Source organism: Plecotus auritus (genome assembly GCF_963455305.1).
Source record: "Plecotus auritus genome assembly, chromosome: 15".
Lineage (NCBI taxonomy): Eukaryota > Metazoa > Chordata > Mammalia > Chiroptera > Vespertilionidae > Plecotus > Plecotus auritus.
Window position 1 is genome coordinate 1929256 of NC_137781.1, and position 12029 is coordinate 1941284.

General features: G+C 67.3%; 1 protein-coding gene across 2 annotated transcripts in view; it reads right to left on the bottom strand.

Annotated features, from left to right (window-relative positions):
• Window positions 1–36: 36 nt before the first annotated feature.
• The window catches only part of ACSBG1 (acyl-CoA synthetase bubblegum family member 1), a 33162-nt gene continuing 21169 nt past the window's right edge, over window positions 37–12029 (bottom strand). For both annotated transcript variants that reach the window (XM_080651796.1, XM_080651795.1), the window contains 10 exons: window positions 11905–12025; window positions 8406–8486; window positions 8162–8311; window positions 7780–7956; window positions 6445–6626; window positions 4487–4717; window positions 3647–3864; window positions 2604–2743; window positions 1991–2237; window positions 37–541 (listed from right to left, as the gene is read on the bottom strand). In XM_080651796.1, coding sequence (XP_080507922.1) covers window positions 465–541; window positions 1991–2237; window positions 2604–2743; window positions 3647–3864; window positions 4487–4717; window positions 6445–6626; window positions 7780–7956; window positions 8162–8311; window positions 8406–8486; window positions 11905–12025 — 1624 coding nt within the window. In that variant the 3' untranslated portion in view covers window positions 37–464. The remainder of the gene's footprint in view (window positions 542–1990; window positions 2238–2603; window positions 2744–3646; window positions 3865–4486; window positions 4718–6444; window positions 6627–7779; window positions 7957–8161; window positions 8312–8405; window positions 8487–11904; window positions 12026–12029) is intronic.

The window sequence follows — 12029 nt, forward strand, 5'->3', positions numbered from 1 at the left end:
CTTCCGCCTGCTCAGCCGACACAACAATCGCCAGGTCCTGCTGACGGTTAAGAAGTTTAATGTCCAAGTCACACGTTAAGGGCACAGGCGGCAGCTGTAGAGGGGGCGGCCGTGAGGGCGAGCGTGGGGAGCCCTGGGCGGGAGTGATGGGCTGGCCGCCCGGCAGGTTCCAGAGGGAGGGGGAGGGAGGGAGTGACAGCGAGGCTTCCCCTGCACACGCGGAACAGAAGCCCCCCCACCCCCCCGCCAGCTGCTATTGGCCCTTCAGTGCTGGAAGGGGAGCTGGTCTGTCACCCGAACACGCAGCAACGTGGGAAACTAGAACTACGCACACGGGAAGCTTCTCGGGACGGCCAGCCGCGTGGCCCGCGGCCCGCGAAGGTGGGTGCCGGGCCTCACAGCCGGCCAGCAGCCCCGCCCGGCCGCAGAGCAGGGGGCAGGAGGCGCTGGGGGCCCCGGCACCTTCACTCCAGGTAGAAGGAGTCGATGATGTCCTTGTACTTCTCCAGCACTGCCGGCCGCTTCAGTTTCATCGTGGGGCCTACAAGGGGAAGGGGAGAAGCACGTGTGAGGAATCGGAGGCGTGTGGTCAGGATCCAGAGTCGCGGGTCCTGTACCCGGAATGAAGCCACACCGCCCGGGAGCCGGCCCCCGAGCCGGCCCCCGAGCTGGTCCCCGAGCCGGCCCCCGAGCAGGCCCCCGAGCCGGCCCCCGAGCTGGTCCCCGAGCCGGCCCCCGAAGCCGGCCCCCGAGCCGGCCCCCGAGCCGGCCTCTGAGCCGGCCCCCGAGCCGGCCCCCGAGCTGGCCCCCGAGCCGGCCCCCGAAGCCGGCCCCCGAGCTGGCTCCCGAGCCGGCCGAGTGACCTGCTCCCCACGCAGCGGCAGCCCGTCACTCCAGGGAGCGGCCACGAGACCTTTCCTTTCTGCACGTCACAGTGCAAGCACGTCCAGGCCCCTGACCCCTGACCCCTGACCTGCACCCATCTCTGACCTCCGTGCACTTGAATAAATGACCAAACGAAGACTACAGGTCCTCCTGGCTCACGGGCCTGTGTCTGGGGCAACCACGGAGAGGCCCCCGGTCTGTCCCACACCCCGAGGGGGCATAGAGGTGGCCCTGCAGGTGGCCCTGCCCGCTGACACTTCTGGAACCTCAGGAGAGTCCGCAGCCAGCACCACCCACGAGCTGCCGGCCCGCAGAATGCCGACCAGTGCCTGCACCCCAAGCGGCTGAGTTCTAGGTGACGCGTTGCACAGCAGCGACGAATGTGCCCACCCTGCCCGCACGGGACATGATGCTCTGCCCCCCGAGATGGGGAGGGGGCGCCTGCCGAGAGGCCTCCGCCACCACCGGGCGTGGCTGGGAGGGCGCACCCAGAGCAGGTGGACATGGCCGACTCGTGTCCCGGGAGCCGGACGTCCCCTCTGTGCTCGGTCACGCGGGGCGGTGTCACCGGAGCCACCAGACCGAGTCATTTCTGGGGACGGCTCAGCGAGGACGTCTGTCTGGTGGCCGCGCTCAGTGCTGGGCCAGACGGACAGACGGCCAGACGCGCTCCAGCCCGAGGTCCGAGGGCATCTCACAGAGGCGGCCCCGCCCGCTCCGCGCCCTGAAACGCCCCGGGACGCTGCCCCCCCGCCCCCCCCCGGAGGCCGGGCCACGGGTCCTTCCGGTTCTGAGGGCCGCGTCCCGAGGGCCTTCACCCCGACCTGCCACGTGGGCTCACTGTAGGTTTCGGGGTCTCACCCACGGGAGGCAGGTGGCCCCTGGTGATCTCAGGGGACAGCGGTCCCACAGCCGCCGCCGTCGGATGTGACGGGTTCAAACTAACGAGCTCGCGCCCAGACCTCGTCCCTGTGGCGGGCTCCCCCGCGGCCAGGCACCGAGCAGTGTCCCCCACGTGCAGGAGGTGGGCGCTGGCCACCCCCGCGCCGCCGGGGACCCCCGCTTCCCGCCCCTGGAACGGGGGAATAAAAGCAGAGCAGCCTACCCAGCTCTCCGCCCGAAATGGAGAAGTCCCGCTCGAGAATCGCCCACTTCTGGATGTGGTAGGGCCGGGCGGCCGCGTTCCCGTTCACCCTCTGGATGCCCTCCTCGATGGCCCGGTACACGGCCTCGTCCTTCCGGCCCACGATCTCCGACACCCGGGTGGCCCTGCTGCCCACCCGCTGGCAGAACTCCACCGCCTGCTCCGTCAGCGCGTCCGTCGGGTCGCAGGTGTCCGGGTCCAGCGTGCACTGCAAACCACAGACCGTCAGCCCGCGCCTCGCCCCGCCGGCCCGGAGGAGTCGCTGCTGGAGCCGGGAGGCGGGTCCTGTGAGCTGCGGTGTGGGGGGGCGGCTGCCTCCCCCCCCCCCCCGGGTGGAAGGAGCAGAGGTCTGAGCTCAGAGCTCAGAGACCTTAGAGCAGGGCCTGCAGCTCCCGCCCCCTCCAGCAGCCGGAGCCGCGCCTGCTGAGCGGTGGGCTGGCCGGTGGCTGGGGACAGGGAGGCTGTCCCAAGAGCGGGCTGCCACCCGCACCCCCGGGGGGCAGAGGACGTCCCTGGGGCACGGCTGCCCGTTCCGAGCCCGGTCCCGACCCAGCGTGCGTGGGCGTGGACCCACCTTCAAGGTCAGCAGCATGGACAGGAACTTCCTCTGGTCCCCGATCAGCATGGCGCTGCTGACGAGCGGCAGCTCCATCTTCACCGCCTCCTCGATGGGCACCGGCGGCACGTTCTCCCCGCCCGCCGTGATGATCAGTTCTGGGGGGGGGCGAGGCCGGGCCCGGCTGAACCAGGACTCCCCGGAGCCCCTCTGACCCTCCCCCCTCGTACGTCACCCCTCCCTGCCTCTCTGAGCGGCACCTTCACCCCTGCAGGCACAGTGCCACCTGCTGTGTGTGGGCAGCTCACTTCACCCCCCCCCCTCCGCAGGCCCTGACGGGGGGGGGGGGGCAGCCTTCCCATTTCACCGACCAGGAGACCGAGGCACAGCGCGGCTCAGGGGCTTGCGCGGCCGCGGGCAGAGCTGCCTTCAGCGCAGCGCCGTCCAGAGCCCGTGCCCTGGCCCAGGCGTGCCCACTCGGCCCTCGGGACGCCTCCTCCCTTCTCCCCACGGCCCACCGGCTCTGCCAGGACCAGCTCCGCTGCCTCCAGCAGCCGGGCCCGCCTCTCCCCGTCTCTAATGCTTCTGGGAGCTTTCCCTGCCCCGCGGCAGGTCCCCCCGTCTTTGAGTGTGCACGGGGGCCTGTGCAGGGGCCAGCGTGGGGCCTGCCAGTCTGTCTGTCTGTCCTCGGAGGTGGCTTCCTTCCTTAATAACGACCCTCGATCCCCTCGGCGACGCAGTCCCCCTGCCCCCGTCCTGCACAGGTCAGCGCAGGCGAGCTGGCCCCACGCTGACCCCGGGCCTCGGGCAAATGGAAAAACGCTAACGTTTGCGTCTTCAGGGGTTCTGCAGAGACGCCCCGCTCGCCGCCTACCAGCTGGGCGTCCCCAGACGCGTTCCTAACCTCTCTGGCTTCCTCATTAGCGATAAAACGCTGCCCATCACGGCGGTGGCTCTCGCGGTGGCCCCCCCACCCCTCACACCTTTGAGACGCCCCGCGATGGAGAGGAAGCCGGGGGTGTGAATGGTGGTGGCCTGGCCCCCCCTCCCGCCCCCCACACCTTTGAGACGCCCCGTGATGTAGAGAAAGCCGTCGCCGTCCAGGCGGCCGAGGTCCCCGCTGTGCAGCCAGCCGTCGGCGTCGATGGCCTCCCGCGTCTTGTCCTCCATGTTCAGGTAGCCCATGAAGACGGTGCGGCCCCACATGCAGATCTCGCCAATGCCCTCCGCGTCCTGGTTCACCAGCTTCGCCCGGCAGCCGGGGACCACCTTACCGGAGCTGGGGGGCAGGGGAGGGGTGCAGGGGCAGAGGCCTGGTCAGAGGGAGCCAGTCCTCCAAGCCCGGGGAGCAGCCCCCGAGGGCCCTGGGATCCCCAACCTCTCAGTCCTCACCGAGGGCCGGAAGGTATCCCTCCCAGGCCTCTTGTACTCTGCCAGGGGCCGGCGCTGAGAAGCAGGGCCAAGGGAAGGTTTTAGGTGAATGAATGAATGAATGAATGAATGTGAACGTCCCGGATGGGACGGCTCAGGCTCTGGGACAGCCGAGCGGGGACCGGGAGGCAGTTAAGCCCGAGACATGACCTTCACTCACGTCTCAGCACTGACTGTCCTCTCTGCCCACCAGAGGCCGGCCCTGCCCCAGCCCCCACCCGGGTGGCGCCTGGGCCCGCAGCGATGCAGGGGCACCCAACACTGTGTGGGTACAAAGAGAACGCCTCCCCGGAGCCCTGCTCTCCACCACAGACCAGGGAACACGGCCAGGACCAGCTCCCTGGAACAGGGGCCTGGCGGGGGCTAGGCCCTGAGGACCCCACAGCCCAGGGCCGGAGCTCCGAGCCCCCCAGGCAGCAGGGGGCCCCGGCGGTGTGAGCGGGGTGGGTGCGGGCACCGCCCACTCGTACCTGTACAGCCGGAAGTTGCAGGGGCTGGACATGAAGTGGGGGCCCGAGGTCTCGCTGAGGCCGTAGCCCGAGTACAGGCGGATGTTGAGGCCCAGGAAGAAGCGCTGGGTCTCGGCGGCCATGGGGGCGGCTCCGTAGAAGCTCTTCTGACACTTGGCCAAGCCCAGCGCCTGGCGGACCTTGGCCAGCACCAGGTGGTCCGCCAGCCTGGCCGCGAAGGGCTTCAGGTCGCTGCGGGGGGAGGGCGCAGGCCCACAGAGGAAACAACACACACGCACTCTCACTAAAGGGCCGGACACTCAGCCCTGGCCGGGGGCTCAGTTAGAACAGCCTCCGGATGCGCCCGAACTCGGGCTGGGCCCTGGTCGGGGCACAGACGGGGATCACCCAACGAATGCATCAGCAACCCGACGTTTCCTTCTCCCTCCCACTCTCTACGTCACAAAAGAGCCCTGGCTGGTGTGGCTCAGTGGATAGAGCGTCAGCCTGCGGACGGAAGCGTCCCCGGTTTGATTCCGGTCAAGGGCACATGCTCCATCCCCAGTAGGGGGACATGCAGGAGGCAGCCGATCCATGATTCTCTCTCATCATGGATGTTTCTCTCCCTCTCCCTGCCTTTCTGAAATCAATAAAAATATATTAAAAGTAAATAAAAGTCACAAAATAAACCTTCAAGAGAAAGGGTGGGTGTTCATTGGGCCACACTGGCCCGGCCTGTTCTTCCCTGACTGCTTGGCACGGACGCCGAATCCATCACTGGACAGTTTACGTACTGGCCCTGCCCATGAACATGCGTGCACGCATAGCGGCAGACACGTCTCGAGCCAGGACACAGATGGAGCTGGGTACAGGCACCCAGGCGACCAGGAGTACACACGTGCACAGACTGGGAGCGGTCACGCCTGGACACCCCTGGACAGACGTGTGGGAAAGCCCGTAACTGCGCCGACTTGCACGTCCGCTTCACGCCTGTGCATACCACGCGCAGGTGCAGACACGTGCACACGTCTCATGAGAGGGACACCAGCCGTGGAAGTATTTCACCCGGTCCCCACCCTCGCAGCACCGTGTGGGGGTTAAAAAGCAACTGCGAGGTCACGGGGGGGGGGGGGGGGGGGGGGGGCCATGTGCGGCCGGGAGGCTGGGAAAGCCTACCCCCGGCGCCCCTTCTCCCAGGAGGGAGTGCGTCCAAAGGGGGCGACCCCTGTGGGGACTGGGAGGGGGCGGGGCCTGGGGGAGGGCGGGACCCCTGTGGGGCCTGGGAGGGGGCGGGACCCCTGTGGGGCCTGGGAGAGGGCAGGGCCCCCTGTGGGCCTGGGAGAGGGCGGGGCCTCCTGCGGGGCCTGGGAGAGGGCGGGGCCTCCTGTGGGGCCTGGGAGGGGGCGGGGCCTCCTGTGGGCATGGGAGAGGGCGGGGCCTGGGAGAGGGTGGGGCCCCCTGTGGGGCCTGGGAGAGGGCAGGGCCCCCTGTGGGCCTGTGAGAGGGCGGGGCCTCCTGTGGGGCCTGGGAGAGGGCGGGGCCTCCTGTGGGGCCTGGGAGGGGGCGGGGCCTCCTGTGGGCATGGGAGAGGGCGGGGCCTGGGAGAGGGCGGGACCCCTGTGGGGCCTGGGGGAGGGCGGGGCCTTGGAGAGGGTGGGGCCCCCTGTGGGGCCTGGGAGAGGGCGGGGCCTGGGGGAGGGCGGGGCCTCCTGTGGGGCCTGGGAGGGGGCGGGGCCTCCTGTGGGCATGGGAGAGGGTGGGGCCTGGGAGAGGGCGGGGCCTCCTGTGGGGCCTGGGAGAGGACGGGGCCTGGGAGAGGGCAGGGCCTGAGAGAGGGCGGGGCCTGGGGAGGGCGGGGCCTCCTGTGGGGCCTGGGAGAGGGCGGGGCCTGGGAGAGGGCGGGGCTCTGCACAGGCTCCCAGCACAGACAGGCGGCGTGGGGGGGACCGCACACGGGGCTGTGACCCCGCCCTCCGTACCTGCTGGGGCAGGTGAGGTTGTGCTCCAGCATCACCGACATGGCCCACAGGAGCACCTTGCGCCGGATGAAGCCAGACTGAGCCACCACCTCCTGGATGCGCTCCATGATCTTCTCCCACACCCGGGGCACCCCCATGTGCGACGTGGGCTCCACCTCCCGCAGCGTGTCCACCAGGCTCCCCTGCTCGCCGCAGAGAGAGGCCGCTGGTCAGAGCCGGCGCGGCAGGAGGCCCGGCGCCAGGGTCAGCGCGCACCCAGCTCAGGCACCTGCTCCCGCGCACAGGCGCCCACGCACCCGCCCGCGTGGGGCTCAGGCCGTGGGTGCGGCTGCCCTTTCCTCCAACAGAACCTGATGCTGCTCAGAGGCCACTCCTGGTCTGACTCAGAGGCCACATCCGCCCCCTAAGGGGGGCAGGGGTCGACATGTGACCCCACCTGGGCCAATGAGAGGCCGCCGGGAGCCGCCTGGGGCTGGGGAAGTCCTGGTGCTGAAAGACAGGCCCAGAGCCCTGGCCGGTGTGGCTCAGTGGATAGAGCGTCGGCCTGCAGGCGGGAGGGTCCCGGGTTCGATTCCGGTCAAGGGCATGGACCTTGGTTGTGGGCACATCCCCAGTAGGAGGCGTGCAGGAGGCAGCTGATCGATGTTTCTCTCTCATCATTGATGTTTCTAGCTCTCTCTCCCTCTCCCTTCCTCTCTGAAATCAATAAAAGTATATTTAAAACAAAAAAAGAGCCAAAACCGGTGTGGCTCAGTGGATAGAGCGTCGGCCTGCGGACTGAAGGGTCCCGGGTTCGATTCCGGTCAAGGGCACGTACTTTGGTTGCGGGCACATCCCCAGTAGGGGGTGTGCAGGAGGCAGCTGATCGATGTTTCTCTCTCATCGATGTTTCTAACTCTCTATCCCTCTCCCTTCCTCTCTGTAAAAAATCAATAAAATATATTAAAAAAAAAAAAAAAAAAGAATATAGCGAGGCCAGGCCGAGAGGGAGCAGGAGAGAAACTCAGCTCAGGTGCCTCACGGGCTCGGGTGACGGAGCGGAGCAGGGGAAAGCGGGTGGGCAGAGAACAGGTAGCGGACGAGGCAGGCGCGGGGCGGGGCGGGGCACGTGCGACCATTTGCGAGCCCTCTGAGGATGCTCCTCGGCCGTGGCCCACAGAACTACTGGCTGGACTTCCCCGCACAGAACGTCACCAGTGTCCCTCCTCGGCTGACCGCAGGGAAAGGATCCTGACGGGCACAGGATGGGGAGCCGGGGCAGCCCCAAACGCACGCACGCCCGGGGCCCGTGAGCACACATCCGGGGACCCCCATGCGGGCAGAGGGCAGGCTGACCTTCAGGGCGTCGGGCTGGGCGAAGCAGACCTGGGCCCCCCACTGGATGCCCGTCCACAGGTCGTAGATCTGGGCGGCGATGTGGCTGAGGGGCAGGTAGCTGACCACCACCTCCTGCTGGACCTCGGCGGGCTGGATGCTGCCGGCCTGGCTGCCGTACCGAGCCGTCCAGGTGATCTGAGGGCGATGGGGGGGCCCGCAGGTCAACACGCCACCCTGGAGGTGCTCACCCCTGGAGTGTTTGCCCCCCCCCACCCCGGGCATCTCTGCAGGAAGCCCCCATGGGCAGCCCCCCCGCCCCTCTGTGCTGGGTTCAGTGTGGACCACAGACAGAGTCCGTCCCACGCGTCCTGTGCCCAGCCCGCCCCGGGGCGCGGCCTACGTTGTCCTGACTCAGCATCACGCCCTTGGGGCTGCCGGTGGTGCCCGACGTGTAGACCAGCGCGCAGCACTGGTTGGGGTGCTGGGTGCTGAGGACGGAGTCCAGGTCCTCCTCGGGCACCTGGCCCCCCAGCTCCATGAGCTCCTCCATCTGTGCGGTGGGAGAGAGCGGGCGCCGGGTCAGCGGGCGGCCCCGACGGCCCCCCCCAGCCCCCCGCCCCGGGCGCCCAGGCCTCTGCCCGTACCGTGTACACCTTGGCCACCTTCCCCACAGGAGGGTCCCCGTACGTCACCACGGCCTTCAGCTGGGGCAGGTCGTGCCAGATCTGCGTGACAGAGACACAGAGTTCCACGGAGAACAGGAAGGTCGCCTTCTGGGAGGGGCCCGTCGCTGGGGGCCCGTCGGCGGGCAGAGGCTCCGTGCGAAAGGTCACTGAGGCTCCCCAGCCTCTGACCCAGCAGGACAGGGCCCCCCAGGAAGCTTGCCCTTCGGAAGGACGCGAGTGGGTGGGGGGGCAGGCGGGGGTGGGGAGGACTGCCCCCCGCACAGCCAGGCCGAGAGGGAGCAGGAGAGAAACTCAGCTCGGGTGCCTCACGGGCTCGGGTGACGGAGCCGAGCGGGGGAACGCGGGTGGGCAGGAGACAACAGGGATGTCGATGGCAACGTGGAACCCCACCCACCTTGCTGACATCGTTAACAGGACGCGCATTCCAGCCCACAGCGCCCACCCGGCAGAATGCGTCCTTTCCGACCCGCACGGGCCCTTCCCCGAGGCACAGGCTGGCCTCCCAGACGCGCGGCCTGCGGGTCTGGTCCGGACCACCGCGGCCAGGCCAGCCGTCAGCTTGGTGCTGCGGGGGGCCTTGCCTTCCATTTGTAAAAAAACACAACCTTGGCCGATCCGCGTGGCTCAGGGGCTGAGCGTCGACCTAGGACCCAGGAGGTCAGGGTTCGATTCCCGGTCAGGGCCCATGCCGGGGTGGCGGGCTCGGTCCCCAGTGGGGGGCGTGCAGGAGGCAGCTGATCCATGATCCTCTCTCGTCACTGATGTATCTCTCTCTCTCTCTCTCTCTCTCTCCCTTCCTCTCTGAAATCAATAAAAACATTAAAAAAACAAAAACACAACCTGGGTGAGGCTCGATCAGACAAACTATTCCTGCCCGTGGTCGGCAAACTGCGGCTCTCGAGCCACAGGCGGCTCCTTGGCCCCTTGAGTGTGGCTCTTCCACAAAAGACCACGGCCTGGGTGAGTCTATTTGGAAGAAGTGGCGTTAGAAGAAGTTTAAGTTTAAAAAAATGTGGCTCTCCAAAGACATTGCCATCGTTGTCCTGTTGAGATTTGGCTCTGTGGACGGATGAGTTTGCCGACCGCTGCTGTACACCGTGAGGCTGACGGCCACCCCCACCTGCTCTGCACCGAGGGGTGTTTCCGGTGGCACAGAGACCCCTTGAGGACAGAAAAGAAAGCGAAGGAGAAGAGGCCGTTGCTCATGAAATAATTGATTCAGGCAAAGGTCGTGAGCCGGGGAAGGCCGCCGGGATGTCACGTGGACGAGCTCGTGGCACCGGGACCCACGGGGAACTGCAGTATCTCCACCGGCCCTCAGCTGCCCTCAGCTGCCCTCAGCTGCCCTCACCTGCCCTCAGCTGCCCTCAGCTGCCCTCACCTGCCCTCACCGGCCCTCACCTGCCCTCACCTGCCCGGCGAGGTGGTGCAAGGTGAGGGCAACAGCACCACCTGCAGGGCATGTCCTGAAACGCACGGCCCACGTGATCTGAGGGCACGGCTGGCAGAGAACTGCGGGTGTGGGAGGCTGGTGACCCAGATTCTGGAGGCTCTCACCCACAAGCCCCTGTCGGGGGAAGGGGCGTGGGTGCTGGATGGGGCCTGCGGGGCCCACACCCTGAGTTTCTGAGGCAATGGGTCTGGGATGGGGCCTGAGGACCCACGTTTCTTTTTATTTTTTTATTTTTATTGATTTCAGAGAGGGAAGGTGAGGGAGAGAGAGAGAGAAACATCCATGATGAGAGAGAATCACGGACTGGCTGCCTCCTGCACGCCCCCGTACTGGGGAATGGAGCCCGCAACCCGGGCATGTGCCCTTGACGGGGAATCGAACCGGGGACCCTTCAGTCCGCAGGCCGATGCTCTACCCACTGAGCCACACCGGCCGGGGCAGGGGGACCCCCATTTCTAACCAGCTCCCAGGTGAGATACCGAGGCTGCGGGTCGGGACCACACGGGTCTGTGGCTGGAGGAGCAGTAGGGGCTCTGATTTGAATTCAGACCCTGGGAGACACCGGGGTGGGCTGAGGTGCTGATCGCAACGCCGACGGAGCGAGACTCCGGGTGCCTCACGCGGAAAGGGTTTTGCTGGTTGGACGTGACACCGTTACTGTGGTTATTTACGCAAAGCGTCCCTTTTCCGAGATGCACGTTGGCATTTTCAGGGATGCAAAGGGCGCCGTCGGAGGTCTGCCTGCACGTATTTCAGCACAAAGTGTGCACGGGTGAGGGGGCGTGACGAGATGTCGCGCCTGGCTATTCGCCGGGGGATCCGCACACCCGGGCCCCCCCCGCCCCCCGCCCCCCGCTCGCCTCTGTGCTCCTCCGGAAACTTCCGTAACAGCTTTAATCCGGGCGATTACCAGGCGCGGCATTGCCTGATCCTGGGCCTCAGCTTCAGCTGCCCATGGGCCTGGGAGGGGGCACGTGGGTTACAGCTACCTCGGTGAGGGGTGCTGTCTCCCTGAGGGATGGAACACGACCTCCTGGGGGCCCCTGAAGCTCTTACAGCCCCCCGCCCCGGGATCGGAGGGGAGCACGTGGGAGGAAGCCAGGCCCCGCTGAGCTCGGGGTGCCTGGCGGGCCAGGGACCTGCCAGCACCCTCTGACTCTGTCCCTCATCCGTGCCGTGAGGGGCCTGGGGCTTCGGGGGACGGGGGAACGGGAAGGGGGGCTCCCAGCGCAGTTCCTTCTCGGCCGAATCATCCACCCCCCAGTCTCCTCGCCCCGTCCCCAGCACCGATCCAAGCCAGACAGACGGACACTCGGAACAGAAGGCCCTGAAGCACGGGGTCCCGAAGGGGCAGTGAGGGGCCAGGGCCCCAGGCGGGAAGGCAGTCCCCTCGCTGGGTCAGGGAGCCCATGGTGAGTGTTGACAGTAAAAAAAAAAAAAAAACATAAACACCAGGTCCCTGTGCCCGTGAAGAGAGGGTCTCAGCTCATCGTCAAACAGACCAGAACCCTGAGGCCGGGTGCTGGTGCCTCGCACACGTGTGGGGCACGTGGACAGGGCCCGTCAGCGCGGCCTGACACGCATGAGGAAGCAGCACCCCTCCAGGAGAGACCTGCTGGCTCAAGAGGCTCCCAGCTCCTGCCGTGTCCTCGTCCGCAGACGCCTCGACGCAGCCTCCCTGCGGCCCCCTCACCCTGTCCCTGGGAGTGAGACTTGAGGGCCCAGGGTGTCAGGGCCCTGTTGCCACCCACGGGGCACACGACCCTTCCCCGGGCACGGGAACCCAGCTCGCGGGGCCTGGCCCTGAAGTCACAGAGGCGGCTGGCTGAGAGCTGTAGCTCGCTTCTCTCTGGCCTCAGTATTCCGATCTGGCAAATGGGTCTGCGAGTGCACGGGGGTGACTGAGGACGAAGGGGACTCTGCAAGGGGGGGGGGGGGTGGGAAGTTCTCTGCAAGCTAGACGTCCCCGAGGACCCCCAGTCTCCACCCCCTTCTCCCCCAAACCTTCAAGATCTTCTCCAGCTGCTTCTGTGCGTCGACCACGATGATGTTGGCACGGCAGTCCTGGGCGATGTACTGGCAGGCCTCGGGGGAGCTGGTGGTGTAGATGCCGGTGACGATGCCTCTGC